This window comes from Falco naumanni, chromosome W, assembly GCF_017639655.2.
Source record: "Falco naumanni isolate bFalNau1 chromosome W, bFalNau1.pat, whole genome shotgun sequence".
NCBI classification, from domain to species: Eukaryota; Metazoa; Chordata; class Aves; order Falconiformes; family Falconidae; genus Falco; species Falco naumanni.
The window spans coordinates 25,506,086-25,526,586 of record NC_054079.1 but is presented as its reverse complement, the minus strand read 5'-3'; the positions used below and the strand labels follow the sequence as shown (position 1 = coordinate 25,526,586).

At 43.1% G+C, this 20,501-nt stretch overlaps 1 protein-coding gene across 7 annotated transcripts in view; it reads right to left on the bottom strand.

Annotated features, from left to right (window-relative positions):
- Nucleotides 1-603: 603 nt before the first annotated feature.
- LOC121080460 (Golgi phosphoprotein 3) overlaps nt 604-20,501 on the bottom strand; it is a 52,672-nt gene continuing 32,774 nt past the window's right edge. For all 7 annotated transcript variants that reach the window (XM_040578477.1, XM_040578471.1, XM_040578478.1 and 4 more), the window contains exon 5: nt 604-2,305. In XM_040578477.1, the coding sequence (XP_040434411.1) occupies nt 1,881-2,305 (425 nt within the window). In that variant the 3' untranslated portion in view covers nt 604-1,880. The remainder of the gene's footprint in view (nt 2,306-20,501) is intronic.

Below are 20,501 nucleotides of genomic sequence, written 5' to 3'. Positions count from 1 at the left end.
AGTTGTATTTTAAGGTCAACTACTTAAGTATCTAAATGATTTAAAATTAAGTGCAAAACTGGAAGTCCAGTCACAGATGAAGCTGTAGAGTTGTGCTCAAGATAGAAGAGGTCTACCCATGGCAGGCACAGCTGCACACTCATAAGCTAACTCAGTCTGTCTCAGCCATGAATCCTGCAGATCTGAGCGACACCGCTGATTAGGTCAGTTTGATCTACTTAATATAAACGCTCCCTTTCTAATAAGGATATTAACTAAAGCTTTCAGTTAAGCAATAAAACCTTTCTAATTAGCAACAAAAAAATAGAAATTACATGCTTGCTCTGTTTCGGGCACTTTTAAGATCATAGTTTTACTGTAGGTAAAAAGCTAATATACAGATTAAGGGAACCCTTAAATTTCAACTCTACAGATATACCATCTAGTATTCTTTCTCTGAATGTTCACAAAAAAAAAAGTTTCTAAACAGCTGTAAGCCCCACTATAAATCCTCATTGTTATGAGGAAAAAAAAGATATAAATCAATGCTTAATTTGTTCAATGCATATTATTTACACTGTAAAACCAATGGGAGATAACAAGCAGTGTCAAAGAGGCAATAAGTTTTAAAAATCCAAAGTTTTATTTATTTTTTTTACAGTAGTGTGCTAATCAGCATAATTGTATATAAAAAATTAAAATATAGCAAAGCATCTCATTACAGAAATTTAAATCATCTGAACTGCAGTCATTACTCGGTAACCATTTACATGCAACACCTGCTAGGACTGACTTGACTTTTTGATTTAAAGTGTAAAATAGATTATGAGGTTTAAGAGCAAACATTAATTTGTGTACAAACAAAATTAAAAACTGCACTCAAGAATTATACTGGTCACAAGCCTCTTCCATACAGGAGGAGAAAAAAAAAAAAAAGTACAAAAAATGATAGAAAGCGGTCTCTATACACTAATTATCAAAGGCAATGCATAGACTGAGAATACCTGGATGGCACTGCAGACACTGGAAACAAACAGCTTTCACATACATGCTCTTTATAGGAGGCCTTTCTTTCCATCAAATGGCAATGGCTGATAGCAAATAAGGGATACCAGGTGTACAACTAAGTAGATCTTGCAAAATACTAAGATGGGGCAGTTGTTAATATATAATTTGAACTATATATACAATATAATGGAATGCATCCCATTCCAAAAATGGTTTATGAAACAAATGGACCTTTCTACAAGTAGCCTTATGACTCAGCTATCATTCTAATGAAAACATAAGTACACAAGAGACTTGTGTGAAAAGTAAAATTTATGATGCATTTTACAGGAACTATTGACAAAGCTGCTTAATGGCATTTCTGCTTTTAAAGTAATTTTATTAGATATAATTGAAACATCTCTGTATAAAATGTCCTGACAGACACTTCAACATGGAGCTTTGGTGATTTTAAAAGGCCTTTTTTGATCTATTATGAGTTGTACTGCAGAAGTACTGATGCATGCACACATCTGTGTCAGCTGAGACTAGTGATCCAACAGCATGCACATTTCCTTCTTGAGGTACTTTTCATGTTAAATAACTTCAATAACAGTAAGATGAAAAATAGATTAAACAAAGTATTTCAGATAACTCAAACTGAATAGGAAATAGAATGCCAATATGGCAGTAAAACATTTTTCTGTTGTTTTTAAACAGGAAGGCCTCTTGTACCAGCAGACTCCTGTATGCAGATACACAGAGGAGGAGGGAATACACCACTTATAATTGCCATTAAACCAGAGCTGATTCATCATGTGAGAAGTTACAAATTACAGAAAACATGAATAGTCAATAAAAGAGAAACAACTAGTTTACATGAAAGAAAAGAGAACACTTCAGTCTGAATGCAATTATTTTGTGAAAGCTGCTACAACAGCCCACAGAACCTCATTTGTGTTGGCTTTCATACATTCAGCCTCAGGGTCTAAATCCAGAAGCTGCCTCACCCTCTTTGTGGCTAAATCATACTGCTCATCCAAAAGGGGGGCAAAAGCATTCTCCAGAACATCTGAAGCATGGGATAAATAAACAAGTGCCAGCAAGCGCTTGTCCATGCGGTGAGGGTCATTCACCCATTTGTCAAGAACTGCTTCTTGAACCTTCTTGATGAGGCGCTGTTTGATATTGTTGTTGGTGAGGGGATGCGTAGTCATGTCAAAAAGAAGGAAGTTCTGTTTCTCTGTTGTCAGTATACCTTTTTCGACTAGATTTTTAGCTAACCGTTCACGGACATTTCGCAATTGGTAGTGCAACTTCAATGGGTTCCATGTTTCACCTAAAAAAAACAAGCCAAAAAGTCAAGAGTCAGACAAAGTTTAAGCTGTACTATTACAGTGATTCTCCCCCCCACTGCAGAATGAGCTGTCAAATTCATATAGCTGACTATTACACTAAGATATTGTGCTCATGTCAGCATTTATCTGATCTCTGACCTACCCAGATATATGCATAGAGACAGAGACCATGAGAGACTCTTTGAGGAGTTTCAGTGTAAATTTAAAGTTTGGTGAAATGCTAGCTAAGCCATATCTTGATTAGGGATATGACAAATAAGCACTCTTTTACTGAAGGAAAAGAAGAAAAAAAAAAAAAGAAAACAACCCCCACACACACCCCAAAAACCCCACCAAACAAAACACCAAACACAGACATGAAGAAAGAGTTAATAAAAATGAAAATAAGCATCTCCTCCAATCTTGTCCATTTGTCTACTTCCAGCATTTTTTCAATTCAGAAGCTGGAAGAAGCGTCATTGCCATTCTTTCTGCCACAGAGATAAACTAATGCACACCTACCCTATATGTCCTCCTTATTTCTCTATTTCTTCAGGTTTACATTCTTCTCTCCCTTCCTGCCCCCACCAGGTGAAACAGTGACATGCACTGTGTGAGTGTGGGTGTGTGCATTACACATGGGCACATGTTGGGCAGGGGCTTTGATGTTTCTATAAAAATTATTTCTAATGTTTTTTTGTTAAGGCAGGAGAACTAGGCACTTCAGTGTGTGTGTGTGCGCGCATGCATGCACGTGCGCTTAGAGGAGGGAATTTTAAAAACACAAAATCAGCATCAACAGCTACTGAGAAAGCTAAAGTTGCTAAGCACTGAGAAATCCATCTTTGCCCAAGAGTTTACTTAACAAGCTACAATTTTAGGTCCAGCTTACCTAAGTATTTATTGTAAGTATTAAAATCCCCTCCTCATATAGAAAGCCTATGCACTTAAGAGGCAAGGGAAGAAACAGCATAAAGTATTTCTTACATAGATGGGGGGTTTCCCCATAAATGATGTGAGAATTTCTATATCAGAAAGTTTTTTTAAAAAAATCATTGGTTAACAAATAATAATAATACACAGATTACTTTAAGGTTTTTCCCATTGTGATGGAAGGTGACACTGTATCCAAGTAACAGACAAGTAAACAAATGAGGTGACACCAACTGCATAGTGAAAGGTAGAGAACCCACCCAGGCCTGAACTCCATAAGTCCCTGTAAGAATCACATTCTCATTGAATATGATTCCCCCTGCTTGACCATCAATGAAGCTATCACACACACACACACACACACACACAAATAATAGTAATCTCCCTACACTGTTTCACAGGGCAAAAGTAATTTCCTAGATGTTTCCAAATTTGTTAGGTAGATGTGGCTATACAATAATAAAAATCAGTATTGTGGTGACACCTTGTGACCAATCTCCTCAATTACACAGTCACGTTGTTCAGACAGATGTTTGTTACATCTACAGGAAGACCTGACATTTTTATCCAAACATCTGTATTCTCTGTACTTGCTTCCCTTAGAGGCTATCTTATAAACAAGATCAGCCTGGCAAACACCACCTTAAATGTCCATATAAATATTTCCATGATGTCTTTGAATACTAACTTCAATCAGCATTCTTTGCATCACTGATAATTATGGATAGAGTCACTATTTTCCAGGATCAGGACCTAAAGCAAAATTCTAAGAGTTTATCAAAACCCAAAATAAACCACCAAAATATTTTTTTTCAAAGGGAAGTTCTCTAAACTATAGGAAATGCAAACAACCCTAATGCCATCTAAGAATTAGTAATTAAATACCCATGTGTAAGTAAAAATGATTGATCTAAGTCTCAGCCACAGCACTGACAATAACTCTTCCCAGAGCCAAATACTTAGCAGGGTCAGGAAAACCTTAGCTTAGCTCAAGGAAAACTTACAACATTGTTCATTCATTAGCTGACCTTTTTTGAATCAGTACTAACTTGATTTGCTCTGCACTGTGAAATGTCAGCACAAATTATGTAATTTGGACAAGAAAAATTGTTTTTGCAGTCTGTAAAAGTGGAAGAGAGCTGAGCAAGAAATAAACTGCAAGGCTACACAGCAGCCATGCCCCTTACTGACTGCAAGGTGCCCCTTGCTTTATTCTCCTCTCTCACCCCTCTGTCTGACCATCAAGGAGCAAGAGGGGAGGGATGGCAAGGGCACCAAGCATGAACTGTATGTGAATATGCAAGGACATCTGCTTCTGGTGGTACAGGACAAATGGGAAGAACATAACGAAAATGAAGGCAGAGAAAGCTGGAGGGATTTTGCTCATTTTTATACTCTTATTACAAGTAACAAATATATTTAGATAGACAAATTCAAGTCTCGATACCTCTTACCTCCAAAAGTCATATTGTTGACAAAACAGTGGGGTTTTTTTCCTGTACTGTTTGCACACCTAAGTACAGCTCTGACCTACTCCAGGGAAAATGCATTTTGTGTTTTTTGTAAAAACAGACAAACCTTAGTGATGAATTCTGTCTACAGAAAAAAACTAAAAAAAGAACCCCAAATGAAAAAACAACCCATGTCCTGGTTTCAGCTGGGACAGAGTTAATTTTCTTCTTAGTAGCTGGTGCAGTGCTGTGTTTTGGCTTTGGTGTGAGAATGTTGTTGATAAGACACAGGTGTTTTTGGTTGTTGCTGGGTAATGTTTATACTAAGTCAAGGACTTTTAGGTTTCTCAGGCCCTGCCAGGGAGAAGGCTGGAGTGGCACAAGAAATTGGGAGGGAATACAGCCAGACAGCTGACCCAAAATAGCCAAAGGGATATTCCATACCATAGAATGCCATGCTCAGTATATAAACTGGGTGGGGGAGGGGTTGGCCGGGGCCTGTCGATCGCTGACAAGGGACTGGCTGGGCATTGGTAGGGCGGGTGGTGAGCAATTGTATTGTGCATCACTTGTTTCCTTTTCTCCCTTCCCTTTGGATTTTATTCTTCTCCCTCCTATTCATTACAACTCATTATTATTATTGTTATTACTACTATTATAGTTTGGTTTCCCCCCTTATTTTATTTTAATTATTAAATTGCTCTTATCTCAACCCTTGAGTTTTACATTCCTTCCCAATTCTCCTCTGTGTGTGTGTGTGTGTGTGTGCGCACGTGTGCGTAGTAATTAGTTATTGGCTGGGGTTAAATCACGACAGTCCTTTGGGGCACCCAACGTGGGGAACAAGGGGTTGAGATAATGACACGTCTGACTAGGGTGTGTTAAAACAAAATTGTTATAAATATTCTTTGTAGTGGTTTAATAGTCACTGGCCACAGTGTTTTTTTCTTTGTTCTCAGAGTTGCTGCTCATGATCTCAGGGTCGCATTATGTACTTTACTTGCCGTATGTGTTCCCTGTGATGCTGTTTATGATCCATGGGGCCTGGGCTAAAGTTATCATTGTGTTATACTTTATAGTACTGGCTACTGATATGATAGACTCGCTGGCCATGAAACTAATCTCGTGTACTCAGTCAGTATTGCCGTCGCCCCTATTCTTCGGGCGCCCTCTGGTGGGGATTATTGATAAGTGCACCCTTGGCTTTTCCTTTTTGGAGAGTCAATTATGCAATCTTTCTACATTTTCCCCTTCTCTAGGCCAATTACAGAAGTGTTTAAGGCTTTTGAAAATTGTGAATATACTTGGGATGTTGAGACCAGAATATTGGTGGCCTTGATTCTATTGCTGGGAATGCTGAATGTGGTTCAAACCTTGTTGAGAATTAAGCAACTAGCTGCGACAATTCCAACCCCTGCAACAAGCACTGAAGCCATTCAAAACCCAGCAATAGGTACTGTGTCTACTGCAACCGCTGCAACAAGCATTGCAGCTACTTAAACTTGGCTATAAGCATCTTGGCTAATCAAAACCCAGCAAGTGGCACTACAACTACTCCAGACCCCACGACGAGCGATGAAGAGGACCAACTCGTGCTGGTATCAGGCACTCCTATACACAAGAAGAGATGGACACACAAAACAGCTCATTTAGTAAAGGAAGATAAAGCAGGGCCACCACAGGAAGAGAAGGAAGAGGCAGAACAAGAGGAAACCACTTGATCCTATCCCTGAATGAGCTGCAGGATATGCAAAAATATTTTAGCCATCAACCAGGTGAACACATTGTCACCTGACTCCTTCAGTGCTGGAATAATGGGGCTAATAGATTGGAATTATAGGGTAGGGAAGCCAAGCAGCTGGGGTCACTTTCTAGGGAAGCGGGCACTGACAAGGCAATTGGAAAAGGGACACAAGTCCTCAGACTCTGGAGACAACTCTTGTCAAGCATGAAGGAAAGGTATCCTTTCAAGAAGGATATTACATGTCACCCAGGCAAGCGGACTACAATGGAGAAATGTAACCAGTACCTGAGGAATTTAGCCATGCTAGATATGATTTATTATGACCTGAACAATGCACAGTTACCAAGAGATACTGATGAAGTCCTATGCACACAACCCATGTGCTGGAAATTTGTACAGAGTGCACCAGTGTCATATGCAAACTCATTGCCAATAATGAGCTGGAAATCTGATGCACAACCAACAGTGAAGTGATTCGCCATCTCCAGGGCTACAAAGATAGCATCTCTACCTCCCTCATCTCAGCTGTGGGGGTAGTAGTTCATCATATCAAAGAAGATAGATCCTACTCTCCAACTTTATGGACCCACATATCAGCTATTAACAGCAAGAACCCTTCTGCTTGAGAGGGAGAATATAGGAGATAGACACCACAGGGTACCCTGTGGTTTTACCTGTGGGACCACAGACATGATATGAGGAGGTTGGATGGAAAACCTACCTCAGACCTAGAAGCACGGGTATGTGAATCACAAGGAAAAGGTCTTTTCCAACCTAAATCATTCTATGAAATACAATTGTGAATAGGGGTTCTTTTAGGAAGGCTGCTGCTCCAATATCTAGTGGGCAGTTTACCAGAGTGGAAAGGCTGATTTTACTCTTGATCCTGTGAAAAGGAATTCTAATCAGTTTTTACAAGACATAAATAGGCAAGATTGCAATTGCTCCACAGTACAGCTGCTTTGCACTGCTTGCTGCCATGGTAGAGAATCCTATGAACAGGATTAGGGGGACCCTGCCTCCAGCCAGGTGGAAGAAAGGCATAACCAGGTTTAGTGGACTGTGTGGATTCGATGGCCTGGCACATCAGACCCACAGGAATATAAAGCTCTAATAGGCACCAGTGCACAGTGTACTGTAACACCATCAAGCTATGAAGGGGCAGAACCAATTAGTATTTCTGGAGTGACAGGGAAATCCCAACAGCTAACTGTATTGGAGGCTGAAAAAAGCCACATTGGGAATGAGGGGCAAAAACTCATCCCATTGTGACTGGCCCAGAGGCTCTGCATCCTCGGCATAGACTATCTCAGGGGAGGGTATTTCAAGGATCCAAAAGGTGGGCTTCTGGTATAGCTGCCTTGGAGATGGAGGAAATTAAGCAGCTTTCTACTTTGCCTGGCCTTTCAGAAGACCCTTCTGTTGTGGGGTTACTGAAGGTTGAAGAACAACAGGTGCCGATCACTACCACAGCGGTGCACTGGCGGTAATACCACACCAACCGAGACTCCCTGATTCCTATCCATAAGCTGATTCGTTGACTAGAAAGCCAAGGAGTGATCAGCAGATCTGCTCACCCTTTAATAGCCCCATATGGCCAGTGCAAAATTCTAATGGAGAATGGAGGCTAACAGTGGACTATTGTGGCCTGAATGAAGTCACGCTGCCATTGAGTGCTGCCGTAGCAGACATGCTAGAACTTCAATATGAACTGGAATGAAAGGCAGCCAAGTGGTATGCCACCACTGATATTGCAAATGCGTTTTACTCTATCCCTTTGGCTGCGGAGTGCAGGCCATAGTTTGCCTTCACTTGGAGGGGTGTCCAACGCACCTCGAATGGACTCTCCCAGGGGTGGAAACACAGCCCTACCATCTGCCATGGACTGATCCAGGCTGCCCTGGAACAGGGTGAAGCTCCAGAACATCTGCAGTATATTGATGACATCATCATATGGGGCGATACAGCAGAAGAAGATTTTGAGAAAGGGGAGAAGATAGTCCAAATCCTTCTGAAAGCTGGTTTTGCCATAACACAGAGTAAGGTCAAGGGACTTGCACAGGAGATCCAGGTTTTGGGGAATAAAATGGCAACATGGACGTCGTGAAATCCCAATGGATGTGATCAACAAAATAACAGCTGTCTCCACCAACTAGAAAGAAACTCAGGCTTTCTTAGGCACTGTGGGTTTTTGGAGAATGCACATTCCAAACTGCAGTCTGATTGTAAACCCTCTCTATCAAGTTATCTGAAAAAAGAATGATTTTAAATGGGTCCGTGAGTAACAACAAGCCTTTGAATGTTGGCTGAGGCCTGCCAATCGCTGCTTGGGGACTGGCTGGACATTGGTAAGCGGATATTGGGTAATTATAGTCTTGGGTAATTACAGTCTGATTGTAATACTTCTCTATCATGTGACTCAAAAGAAGAACAGTGTTAAATGGGGTCCTGAACAATGACAAGCTTTTGAACAAATTAAACAGAAGAAAGTTCAAGCAGTAGTCCTTGGGCCAGTTTGGACTGGGCAAGATATAAAAAATGTACTGTGCACCACAGCCAGGTAGAATGGCCCTACCTGGACCCTCCTGCAGAAAGCACCAGGGGAGACTCGAGTTCAACCATTGGGCTTTTAGAGTCAGGGATATATAGGATTTGAGGCCTGCTATACTCCAAATGAGTAAGATATATTAGCAGCTTATGAAGGGGTTTGAGCTGTTTCAGAAGTGATTGGTACTGAAGCACAGCTCCTCCTGGTGCCCTGGTTATTTGTTCTGAGCTGGATGTAACAGACTGTTAAAGACTACACTGAAAGCAATGGGTGGTGGAACTTTCAAACATTGGGATAAACATTTAGCAAAGGCTACCTGGTTGGTTAATACCAGAGGCTCTGCTACCTGAGCTGGTCCTGCCCAATCAAAGCTTTTGCGTACTGTAGAGTGGGATAAAGTTCCTGTAGTGCACCTTAAAAATATGCTTGGGAAAACAGTCTGGGTCGTTCCTGCTTCAGGCAAAAGCAAACCCATTTGTGGGACTGCTTTTGCTCAAGGGCCTGGGAGCACTTGGTGGGTAATGCGGGAGGATGGTTAAATTCAATGTGTGCCTCAAGGAGATTTGATTTTGGGTGAAAACCAATAAACTGAGTGATGTTAATTGTTACATAATGTTATATATTGTCAGTGGTGGTGGCAGTAGGATTTGAACCCATGCCCCCGGAGAGACTGGATACCTATTAGTACTGGATACCTTGTGGCACCCATCTCTACTCTTTTATATTTGAAGACTTGTATCTGACTCCTCCTTAACTGCCACACCAACGAAGAATGACTTTGGTGAAACCAGATCAGTGCAATTGTAACAGAATCAGGACTGGCTTCAACATGCAACAAACCAACACTTCATACCATCTTCCCTGCCCAAAAGACTCTTATGACAGATGGAGCCCGACGGGATGGACTAAATGAACTCAATGGACTTTAGAGAGATGGTCCATAGACTAAGGGGATGATATCTGTGAATTTATATTAAAGGACAGGAGAGGTGATGATGTATTGGAAAATGGACCATGATGTAAATGGTATGGAATAAGGGGTGGATACTGTCCTGGTTTAAGCTGGGATGGAGTTAATTACCTTCTCAGGAGCCAGTATGGTTCTGTGTTTTGGCTTTGATGTGAGACTTTTCAGTTCCTCAGGCCTTGCCAGCAAGAAGGTTGGAGGGGCACAAGGAATTGGGAGGGGGACACAGCTAGGTCAGCTGAACCAAACTAGCCAAAGAGGTATTCCATATCATAGGGCATCATGCTTGGTATATATACCTGGGGGGTGGCTGGAGTGGGCAGATTGTTTCTCGGGGACTGGCTGGGCAGCGGGTGATGAGCAGTTGCATTGTGCATCACTTGTTTTCTTTCTTCCTTTCCCCCTGGATTTTATTCTCCCCCCTCCCTCCCCTTGTTATAACTGTTACTGTTATTATTGTTCTTTCATTTTTGTTCTGTTTCAATTATTAAATTGTTCTTATCTCGATCCCTGATTGTTACATTCCTTTCCGATTCTCTTCCCCATCCCTCTGGGTGAGGGGGGAGTGAGTGAGTGGCTTCCTGGTACTTAATTACCAGATAGGGTTAAATCATGACAGATAAGAAAACAAATAATTGAAATAAAATAAAATGAAACCAATAAAATTATAATCAAAAGGAGGGAGAAGGGGAGAGGAATAAAAACCAAAGGGAAGGGAGAAAAGGAAACAAGTGATGCACAATATAATTACCCAATATCCGCTTACCAATGTCCAGCCAGTCCCCAAGCAGCGATTGGCAGGCCTCAGCCAACATTCAAAGGCTTGTTGTTACTCACGGACCCATTTAAAATCATTCTTTTTTCAGATAACTTGATAGAGAGGGTTTACAATCAGACTGCAGTTTGGAATGTGCATTCTCCAAAAACCCACAGTGCCTAAGAAAGCCTGAGTTTCTTTCTAGTTGGTGGAGACAGCTGTTATTTTGTTGATCACATCCATTGGGATTTCACGACGTCCATGTTGCCATTTTATTCCCCAAAACCTGGATCTCCTGTGCAAGTCCCTTGACCTTACTCTGTGTTATGGCAAAACCAGCTTTCAGAAGGATTTGGACTATCTTCTCCCCTTTCTCAAAATCTTCTTCTGCTGTATCGCCCCATATGATGATGTCATCAATATACTGCAGATGTTCTGGAGCTTCACCCTGTTCCAGGGCAGCCTGGATCAGTCCATGGCAGATGGTAGGGCTGTGTTTCCACCCCTGGGAGAGTCCATTCGAGGTGCGTTGGACACCCCTCCAAGTGAAGGCAAACTATGGCCTGCACTCCGCAGCCAAAGGGATAGAGTAAAACGCATTTGCAATATCAGTGGTGGCATACCACTTGGCTGCCTTTCATTCCAGTTCATATTGAAGTTCTAGCATGTCTGCTACGGCAGCACTCAATGGCAGTGTGACTTCATTCAGGCCACAATAGTCCACTGTTAGCCTCCATTCTCCATTAGAATTTTGCACTGGCCATATGGGGCTATTAAAGGGTGAGCAGATCTGCTGATCACTCCTTGGCTTTCTAGTCAACGAATCAGCTTATGGATAGGAATCAGGGAGTCTCGGTTGGTGTGGTATTACCGCCAGTGCACCGCTGTGGTAGTGATCGGCACCTGTTGTTCTTCAACCTTCAGTAACCCCACAACAGAAGGGTCTTCTGAAAGGCCAGGCAAAGTAGAAAGCTGCTTAATTTCCTCCATCTCCAAGGCAGCTATACCAGAAGCCCACCTTTTGGATCCTTGAAATACCCTCCCCTGAGATAGTCTATGCCGAGGATGCAGAGCCTCTGGGCCAGTCACAATGGGATGAGTTTTTGCCCCTCATTCCCAATGTGGCTTTTTTCAGCCTCCAATACAGTTAGCTGTTGGGATTTCCCTGTCACTCCAGAAATACTAATTGGTTCTGCCCCTTCATAGCTTGATGGTGTTACAGTACACTGTGCACTGGTGCCTATTAGAGCTTTATATTCCTGTGGGTCTGATGTGCCAGGCCATCAGATCCACACAGTCCACTAAACCTGGTTATGCCTTTCTTCCACCTGGCTGGAGGCAGGGTCCCCCTAATCCTGTTCATAGGATTCTCCACCTAGGTGGGAAGTGGTGCAGGGTGGATGTAGTGTTTAGTAGTCCTGCCCACTTATGTCTTGTAAAAATGTATTAGAACTCTTTTTTCACACGATTGAGAGTAAAATCAGCCCTTTCAATCTCTCTGGGAATCTGCCTTCTGGAGACTGGAGCAGCAACCTTCATGGAAGACTCCCTGTTTGTGATTGTTTTTCCTTGCAATTCACATACCCGTGCCTCCAGGGTTGAGGTAGGTTTTCCATCTCACCTCCTCATGTCCTCTCCGTGGTCCTGCAAGTAAAACCACAGGGTGCCATATGGTGTGTATTTCTTATATTCTCTCTCTTGAGCAGAAGTGTGCTTGCTTTTATATCTGAGATGTGGGTCCGTACAGGTGGGGAGTAGGATCTGTCCTCGTCGAGTCACTGCATCAGTCTCTCCACAGCTGAGATGATGGGAGTAGAGATGCTATCTTCATAGTTCTGGGGTGGTGAATCACTTCATCCGCTGTTGGTGGCACGTTGTCTCTGCAGCTTGTTATTGCCAATGAGTTGGCATACGATGATGGTGCGCTCTGTAAAAATTTTCCACCACGTGGGTCATGTGCATAGGATTTCATCGGGATCTGTGGGTAACTGCATTTTTCTGGTCATAATAAATCATCTGTTTCACAGCTAATTCCCTCAGGTACTGGATACCTTTCTCTATTGCAGTCCACTTTCCTGGGCAACATGTAATATCCTCCTTGAAAGGATACCTTTCCTTAATGCATCACAGGAGTCACCTCCAGAGGCTGAGGACTTGTGTCCCTTTTCCAATTGCCTTGTCAGTGCCCCCTTCCCTAGAAAGTGACCCCAGCTGCTTGGCTTCCCTACCCTCTAATTCCAATCTATTAGCCCCATTATCGCAGCACTGAAGGAGTCAGGTGACAATGTGTTCACCTGGATGATGGGCATAATCTTTCTGCATATCCCGCAGCTTATTCAGGGATAGGGATCGAGTGGTTAGCTCTTGTTCTGCTCCTTCCTCCTCTTCCTGTGGTGGCCCTGCTTCATCTTTCTTTACTGTACGAGCTGTTTTCTGTGTCCGTTTCTTCTTGTGTATAGAGGCAACTGATACTGACATGGGTTGGTCTTCTGCATCAGTTGTTGCAGGGGCTGGAGTAGCCTCTGTGCCCACCATGGAGGCTAGAGGAGTTACAGTTAGTTGCTTAATTCTCAGTCAGGTCCAGGAGGTCAAAACCACATTCAGCATTACTAGCAATAAGATCAGGGCCAGTGCTATGCTGGTTCCAACAGCCCAAAGATAATAAGAATTTCCAAAAGTCTTAAATGCTCCAGTAATTAGCCCTGTGGAGAAGGGGAAGGCGTAGCCTCTGAAAAAGAAAAGCCAAACGTGCAGTTGTTAGTATTCCCCGCCAGGGGCCACCCGAAGAACAGGGTCGACAAACAATATTGAATACGCAGATTGGATTAGTTTAATGACCAGCGAGTATATCGTATGAGAAGCCAGCACTATATAGTACAACACAATGATAACTGTAGCCCAGGCCCCAAGGACAAAAATTTGCACAACAGGGAACACATACTGCAAGTCAAGTAAATAATGCAACCCTGAGCATCTTTAAGAGCAAAGAAATCAGCATCATGGCCAGTGATTATTAAACCAAGACAATAAATAGAACAATGTCATTCTAATACACTCTAGTCAGATCTGTTGTTATCTCAACCCTTTGTGCCCCACGTTGGGTGCCCCAAAGGACTGTCATGGTTTAACCTCAGCTGGTAACTAAGTACCATGCAGCAGCTCGCTCACTCCCCCCACCCCTGGAGGGATGGGGAGGAGAATCGGGAAGGAATACAAAACTCAAGGGTTGAGATAAGAACAATTTAATAATTGATATAAAATAGAACCAGTAATAATAATAACAACAATTAGAATGAGAAGAGGGAGAAGGGGAGAAGAACAAAATCCAAAGGGAAGGGAGAAAAGGAAACAAGTGATGTACAATACAATTGCTCACCACCTGCTGACCAGTGCCCAGCCAGTCCCTTGTCAGCAGGCAGGCCCCGGCCAGCTCCCCTCACTTTAAGTACTGAGCATGACATTCTATGGTATGGAATATCTCTTTGGCTGTTTTGGGTCAGCTGTCCTGGCTGTGCCCCCTCACAATTTCTTGTGCCACTCCAGCCTTCTGGCTGGCAAAGCCAGAGAAACTGAAAAGTCCTTGACTTAGTATAAACATTACCTAGCAGCAACTAAAAACATCAGTGTGTTATAAATATTATTCTCACACCAAATCAAAAACACAGCACTGCACCAGCTACTAGAGTAGTAAATTAACTCTATCCCAGCTGAAACCAGGACAGGATGTTACAGGATTTATTAATCACTTGGCTGCCTTTCATTCCAGTTCATATTGAAGTTCTAGCATGTCTGCTACGGCAGCACTCAATGGCAGCGTGACTTCATTCAGGCCACAATAGTCCACTGTTAGCCTCCATTCTCCATTAGAATTTTGCACTGGCCATATGGGGCTATTAAAGGGTGAGCAGATCTGCTGATCACTCCTTGGCTTTCTAGTCAACGAATCAGCTTATGGATAGGAATCAGGGAGTCTCGGTTGGTGTGGTATTACCGCCAGTGCACCGCTGTGGTAGTGATCGGCACCTGTTGTTCTTCAACCTTCAGTAACCCCACAACAGAAGGGTCTTCTGAAAGGCCAGGCAAAGTAGAAAGCTGCTTAATTTCCTCCATCTCCAAGGCAGCTATACCAGAAGCCCACCTTTTGGATCCTTGAAATACCCTCCCCTGAGATAGTCTATGCCGAGGATGCAGAGCCTCTGGGCCAGTCACAATGGGATGATTTTGCCACTCACTCCCAATCAGGCTCATTTCAGCATCCAGTACAGTTAGCTGTTGAGATCCTCCTATCACTCCAGAAATACTAATTGGTTCTGCCCCTTCATACCTTGGTGGTATTGGAGTACACTGTGCACCAGTATCTACTAGAGCTTTATATTCCTGTGGGTCTGATGTGCCAGGCCATCAGATCCACACAGTCCAATAAACCCAATTATCCCTGTCCTCCAGCTGGCTGGAGGCAGGGTCCCTCTAATCTTGGTCATAGGGCTCCCCACTAGGACAGGAAGTGGTATGAGGTGGTGTCCTGGTTTCAGCTGGGATGGAGTTAATTTTCTTCTCAGTAGCTAGTACAGTGCTGGGTTTTGGCTATGATGTGAGAACAACGTTGATAACCACACTGACGTTTTTAGTTGTTGCTATGTAATGTTTATAGTAAGTCAAGGACTTTTTGGTTTCTTGGGTCTTGCCAGTGAGAAGACTGGAGGGGCACAAGGAAGTGGGAGGGGACACAGCCAGGTCAGCTGACCTGAACCAGCCAAAGAGGTATTCCATACCATGGGACATCATGCTTGGTGTATAAACTTGGATGGTTAGCTGGGGCCTGGGGATCATTGCTTGGGGACTGGCTGGGCATCAGTCAGTGGGTGGTAAGCAGCTGTTATTTGCATCACTTGGGTTTTTTTCCTTTTCCCTTCCTTTGGATTTTACCCTTTTTCCCCACCTTTCCTTCCTAATTGTTATTGTTATTACTGTTGTTCTTATCTTTTTATTCTGTTTAAATTATTAAATTGTTCTTATCTCAGCCCTCGAGTTTTACATTCCTTTCTGATTCTCCTCCCCATCTTTCTGGGTCGTGGGGAGTGAGCAAGTGGCTGCGTGGTGTTTGGTTGCTGGTAGTGTTTGGTTGCCAGCCAGGATTAAACCACAACACGTGGACATAGCATGGAGTAGTTCTGCTCACTTATGTCTTATAAAAATGGATTAGAATTCCTTTTCACAGGACCAAGAGTAATGTCAGCCCTATCACTCCATCTGGAAAACTGTCTGGAGAGTGGAGCAGCAGCCTTCCTGGAAGACTCCTTGTTTGTGATTGTTTTTTTCATTGTAGTTCACGCACTTGTGCCTTCAGGACTGAGGTAGGTTTTCCATCCCTCCTCCTCATGTCCTGTCCATGGTCTTGCAGATAGAACTAGAGCATACCCTGTGGTGTCTATCTCCTATATTCTCACTTCAAAAGAGAAGGGCGTCTACAGTTGATACCTGAGATGCGGGCCTGTAGTGGTGGAGAGAAGGAGATATTCTCCTCAAGCCACTGGTCCAGTCTCTCTACAGATGAGATGATGGAGGTAGAGTATCCTGATTTCAGCTGGGATGGAGTTAATTTTCTTTTTAGGAGCTAGTGCAGTGCTGTGTTTTGGCTCTGATGTGAGAACAATGTTGATAACACACTGATGTTTTTAGTTACTGCTAGGTAATGTTTATACTAAGTCAAGGACTGTTCAGTTTCTTAGGCCTTGCCAGCGAGAGGGCTGGAGGGGCACAGGGAACTGGGAGGGGACACAGCCAGGTCAGCTGACCTGAACTAGCCAAAGGGGTATTCCATACCATGGGATGTCATGCTCTGTATATAAATGCAGGAGGTTGGCTGGGGCAGGGCAGACCATTTCTTGGGGACTGGCTGGGCATCAGTCAGCAGGTGCTGAGCAGTTGTATTGTGTATCACTTGTTTTCTTTCTCCCTTTCCTTTTGGGTTTTATTCTTTCCCCCCACCCTTTCATTATAACTGTTATTGTCATTATTGTTATTATTGTTCTTTTGTTTTTATTCTATTTCAATTATTAAATTATTCGTATCTCAACTCTCAAGTTTTACATTCCTTTCCAATTCTCCTCCCCATCCCTCTGGGTGAGGGGGGAGTGAGTGAGCAGCTGTGTGGTACTTAATTACCAGAAAGGCTTAAACCATGACATAGAGACACATTCTTTATAGTGTCAGAGATGACAAAGCGCTTCATCCACCACTGGTGGTACAGTGTCTGACCAACCCATTACTGCCAATGAGTATATATACTGATGGTGTGCTCTGTATCAATTTCCGCCACATGGGTCATGTGCATTGGACTTGATCAAGATCTATGTGTGCCTGTGGGTCGTCCAGGCTATAACAGATCATCTCTTTCACAGCTAGTTCCCTCAGGTACTGGATACCCTTCTATATTGGAATCCACTTGCTTGGGCAACATGTAATATCCTCCTTGAAGGAATACCTTTCCTAAACACTTGACAGAAGTCACTTCCAGAGGCTGAGGACTTGCGCTCCTTTTCCAATTGCCCTGTCAATGTCTCCTTCTTTAGAAAGTGATCCCAGCTGCTTGGCTTCCCTACCCTCCAAGTCTATACTATGAGCCCCATTATCCCAGCATCGAAGCAACCATGTGACAATGTGTTCACCTGTTTGACAGGCATAATCTTTCCACATATCCCGCAGTTCACTCAGAGATAGGGATTGGGAGGTTACCTCTTGTTCACCTTCTTCATCTTGTTCCTGTGATGGGTCTGCTCCTTCATTCTCCTTTACCAAATGAGCTGCTTTCTGTTTCCATTTCTTCTTATCTACATGAGCCACTGACACTGACCAGGTTGGTCTTCTGCATCACTCATTTTGGGGACTGAGGTAGCTGCAATGCCTGACACGAGGGCTGGAGTGGCCGCAGAGGCTGGAGCAGCTACAGCACCTGCCACAGGGGCTGTAGCGGCTGCAGGAGCTGGAGTGGGGGCTGGAGTGGGGACTGGAGCGAGGAAAGGAGCAGTTGCAGCACCTGCCGCAGGGACTAGAGCAGCTGTTATTTCTGCCATGTAGGCTAGAGTAGTAATTAGTCACTTAAAATTCCAGCAAGCCCAGGAGATGAAAAGCACATTCAGTATTCATATCACTAAGGTCAGGACCTGCACTCTGGTGATTCCAGCTGACCAAAGATACTCAGGATATCCTAAATTCTAAATGTTTCACTAATTAGCCCTAAGGGAAAGGGGGAGGTGTGGACCCCACCCATAAGCTGACTCTCTGGGAAAACAAAGCCAAAGGTACAATTGTTGGCATTCCCACCCAGGGGTCGCCAGATACACAGAGGGGACAACACCGAGTACACAGACCAGATTAGTTTCATAACCAGCATGTCCATTATATCATAAACCAGTACTATATAGTACAACACTATAATAACTTTAGCCCAGGTCCCAGAGGAAACAAACAATGCAACAGGGAACATATACTGTAAGTAAACTAACACAACCCTGGGACCATGAGCAGCAACTTCAAAAGCAGAGAAACCAGCATTGTAGCCAATGATTATTAATCCAATACAATGAACACTGACAACAATTTTTATTCTAACGCAGTCTGATTAGACCTGTTGCTATCTCAACCCTTCATGCTCCACGTTGGGTGCCAAAAAGGACGATTATGGTTTAACCCTGGCTGGTAATTAAGTACCATGCAGCCGCTTGCTTGCTCCCCCCCCACCCAGAGGGATGGGGAGGAGAATCGGAAAGGAGCGTAAAACTCAAGGGTTGAGATAAGAACAATTTAATAGTTGAAATAGAATAAATATGAAAGAACAATAATAACAATGATGACAGTAACAGTTATAATGAAAAGGGGGAGGGAAAGAATAACATCCAGAGGGAAAGGAAGAAAGAAACAAGTGATACACAATGCAACTGCTCACCACCTGCTGACCAATGCCCAGCCAGTCCCCCAAGGAACGATCTGCCCTGCCTCAGCCAACCCCCTGGATTTATATACCAAGCATGACATCCCATGGTATGGAATACCCCTTTGGCTAGTTCGGGTCAGCTGTCCTGCCTGTGTCCCCTCCCAATTCCTTGTGCCCCTCCAGTCTTCTCACTGGCAGGGCCTGAGAAACTGAACAGTCCTTGACTTAGCATAAACATTACCTAGCAGCAACTAAAAACATCAGTGTGCTATGATATATAAGGGTTAAAAGAACAAGAGATTGGTCAACTTTGGTGAGTCGGTAGGGGTTTACTAACCTTCGTAGGATGTAGGGAAGATACTTAGTTGCTACCTATTTGTGGTCTGGGAGTTTAGATAAGGGGATGTAGAACCATAAGGATATGTCATAAATAGCCTTGAACAATGATAAACGAGGACTACAAAGGAAGAGATACATTTTCTTTAACTAAAGAACAGGATGGTGTGTGTCAGAACAATAAGATAAGAAGTTTTAAGTCAGCAGAAATGAACTGCTATGTGTGGAGGTGGAAAAATATGTAAAACATTTCAGGAAATAGTTTAAATATGTATTAGTTTTCCAGGAAATGTTATGCATATGTATTAGGTTGTAGCATAAAAAGAGTGAGAACCGGAGCCGAGGTGTGCATACTAGGAGGAGCAATCCCCTATACACCCTGCGCTGCAAATAAAGAATACCTGCTTAACAACGACTCTGTTGTTGTTGAGTTTTATCTTGGAATTCTGGCCCAGCCGCACCTAGCCTCCCGCTTCAGCAAGGAGTGCTTGAAAGCAAGGGGGCTTGAAAACTCCAAATTTTGGTATCAGTTATGAACATTGTTGTCACATCAGAGCCAAAACACAGCACTGTACTAGCTCCTAAGAAGATAATTAACTCCATCCCAGCTGAAACCAGGACATTATTTCAACCCTTGAATTTTACATTCCTTCACAATTCTCCTCCCCATCCCTTGGGGTGGTGGTGTATGAGCAAGCAGCTGCATGGTACTTATTTACTGGCTGGGGTTAAACCATGACACCCCAATAAAAGCACTACATGTTAAAATATGGTCATTGTTAATTCCAGTTTAATTTATGCAGCCTGAGAATACAAACATTCGTGAGGTACATGAAAAGTGTTAACTGCAGTTGTAAAAATGAAACCTAATTGACATTTCATTTTTTTTGGCAACAATTTATTAGCTTTACAGGAAGAGCTGTGTGCAAAGTACATCTTGAAGACATTGTTTTGAAGAACTAGAAGCATCTAATATTTGAAAATATTTGCTACATTTTTCCAGTTAATGGACAAATAGAAAGAAGTCCTGATTCTTTATTGTTTCTTTATGATTAATGGCCAAATCACCCTCAATTTTTACATCTGAACAGTGAGCTCCTTATTGCCTTTCTTTATCAAATATCTGAATTCTGAATCCATACAGCTATACTCTAAACTTCCATTAACCCTCATTTCCAATTACAGAGAAAGGCAGTTATATCTCCAGGATGCAGTCCTGATTTACTTCAGTCAGTGGAAGACACCTCTTCCACAGAGTAGAGATGTTCTCTGACACTTCCATCTCGATCCTTTCTGTACCAAGTTAAGTAAAAAGCAAGTTACTTACATTTGTTTAAATCAGGGGTCCTCAAACTTTTTAACCAGGGGGCCGGCACGCAGATGAAGTGGCAGGCAGTCATCTGCGGCTGCTTGGTTTCCCCCCCCAACCCCCGGCGGGGGGGGGGGCGGGGGGTTCTGTAAATACCAGGGGCCGGACTGAGGACCCTGGGGGGCCGTATCCGGCCCATGGGCCGTAGTTTGAGGACCCC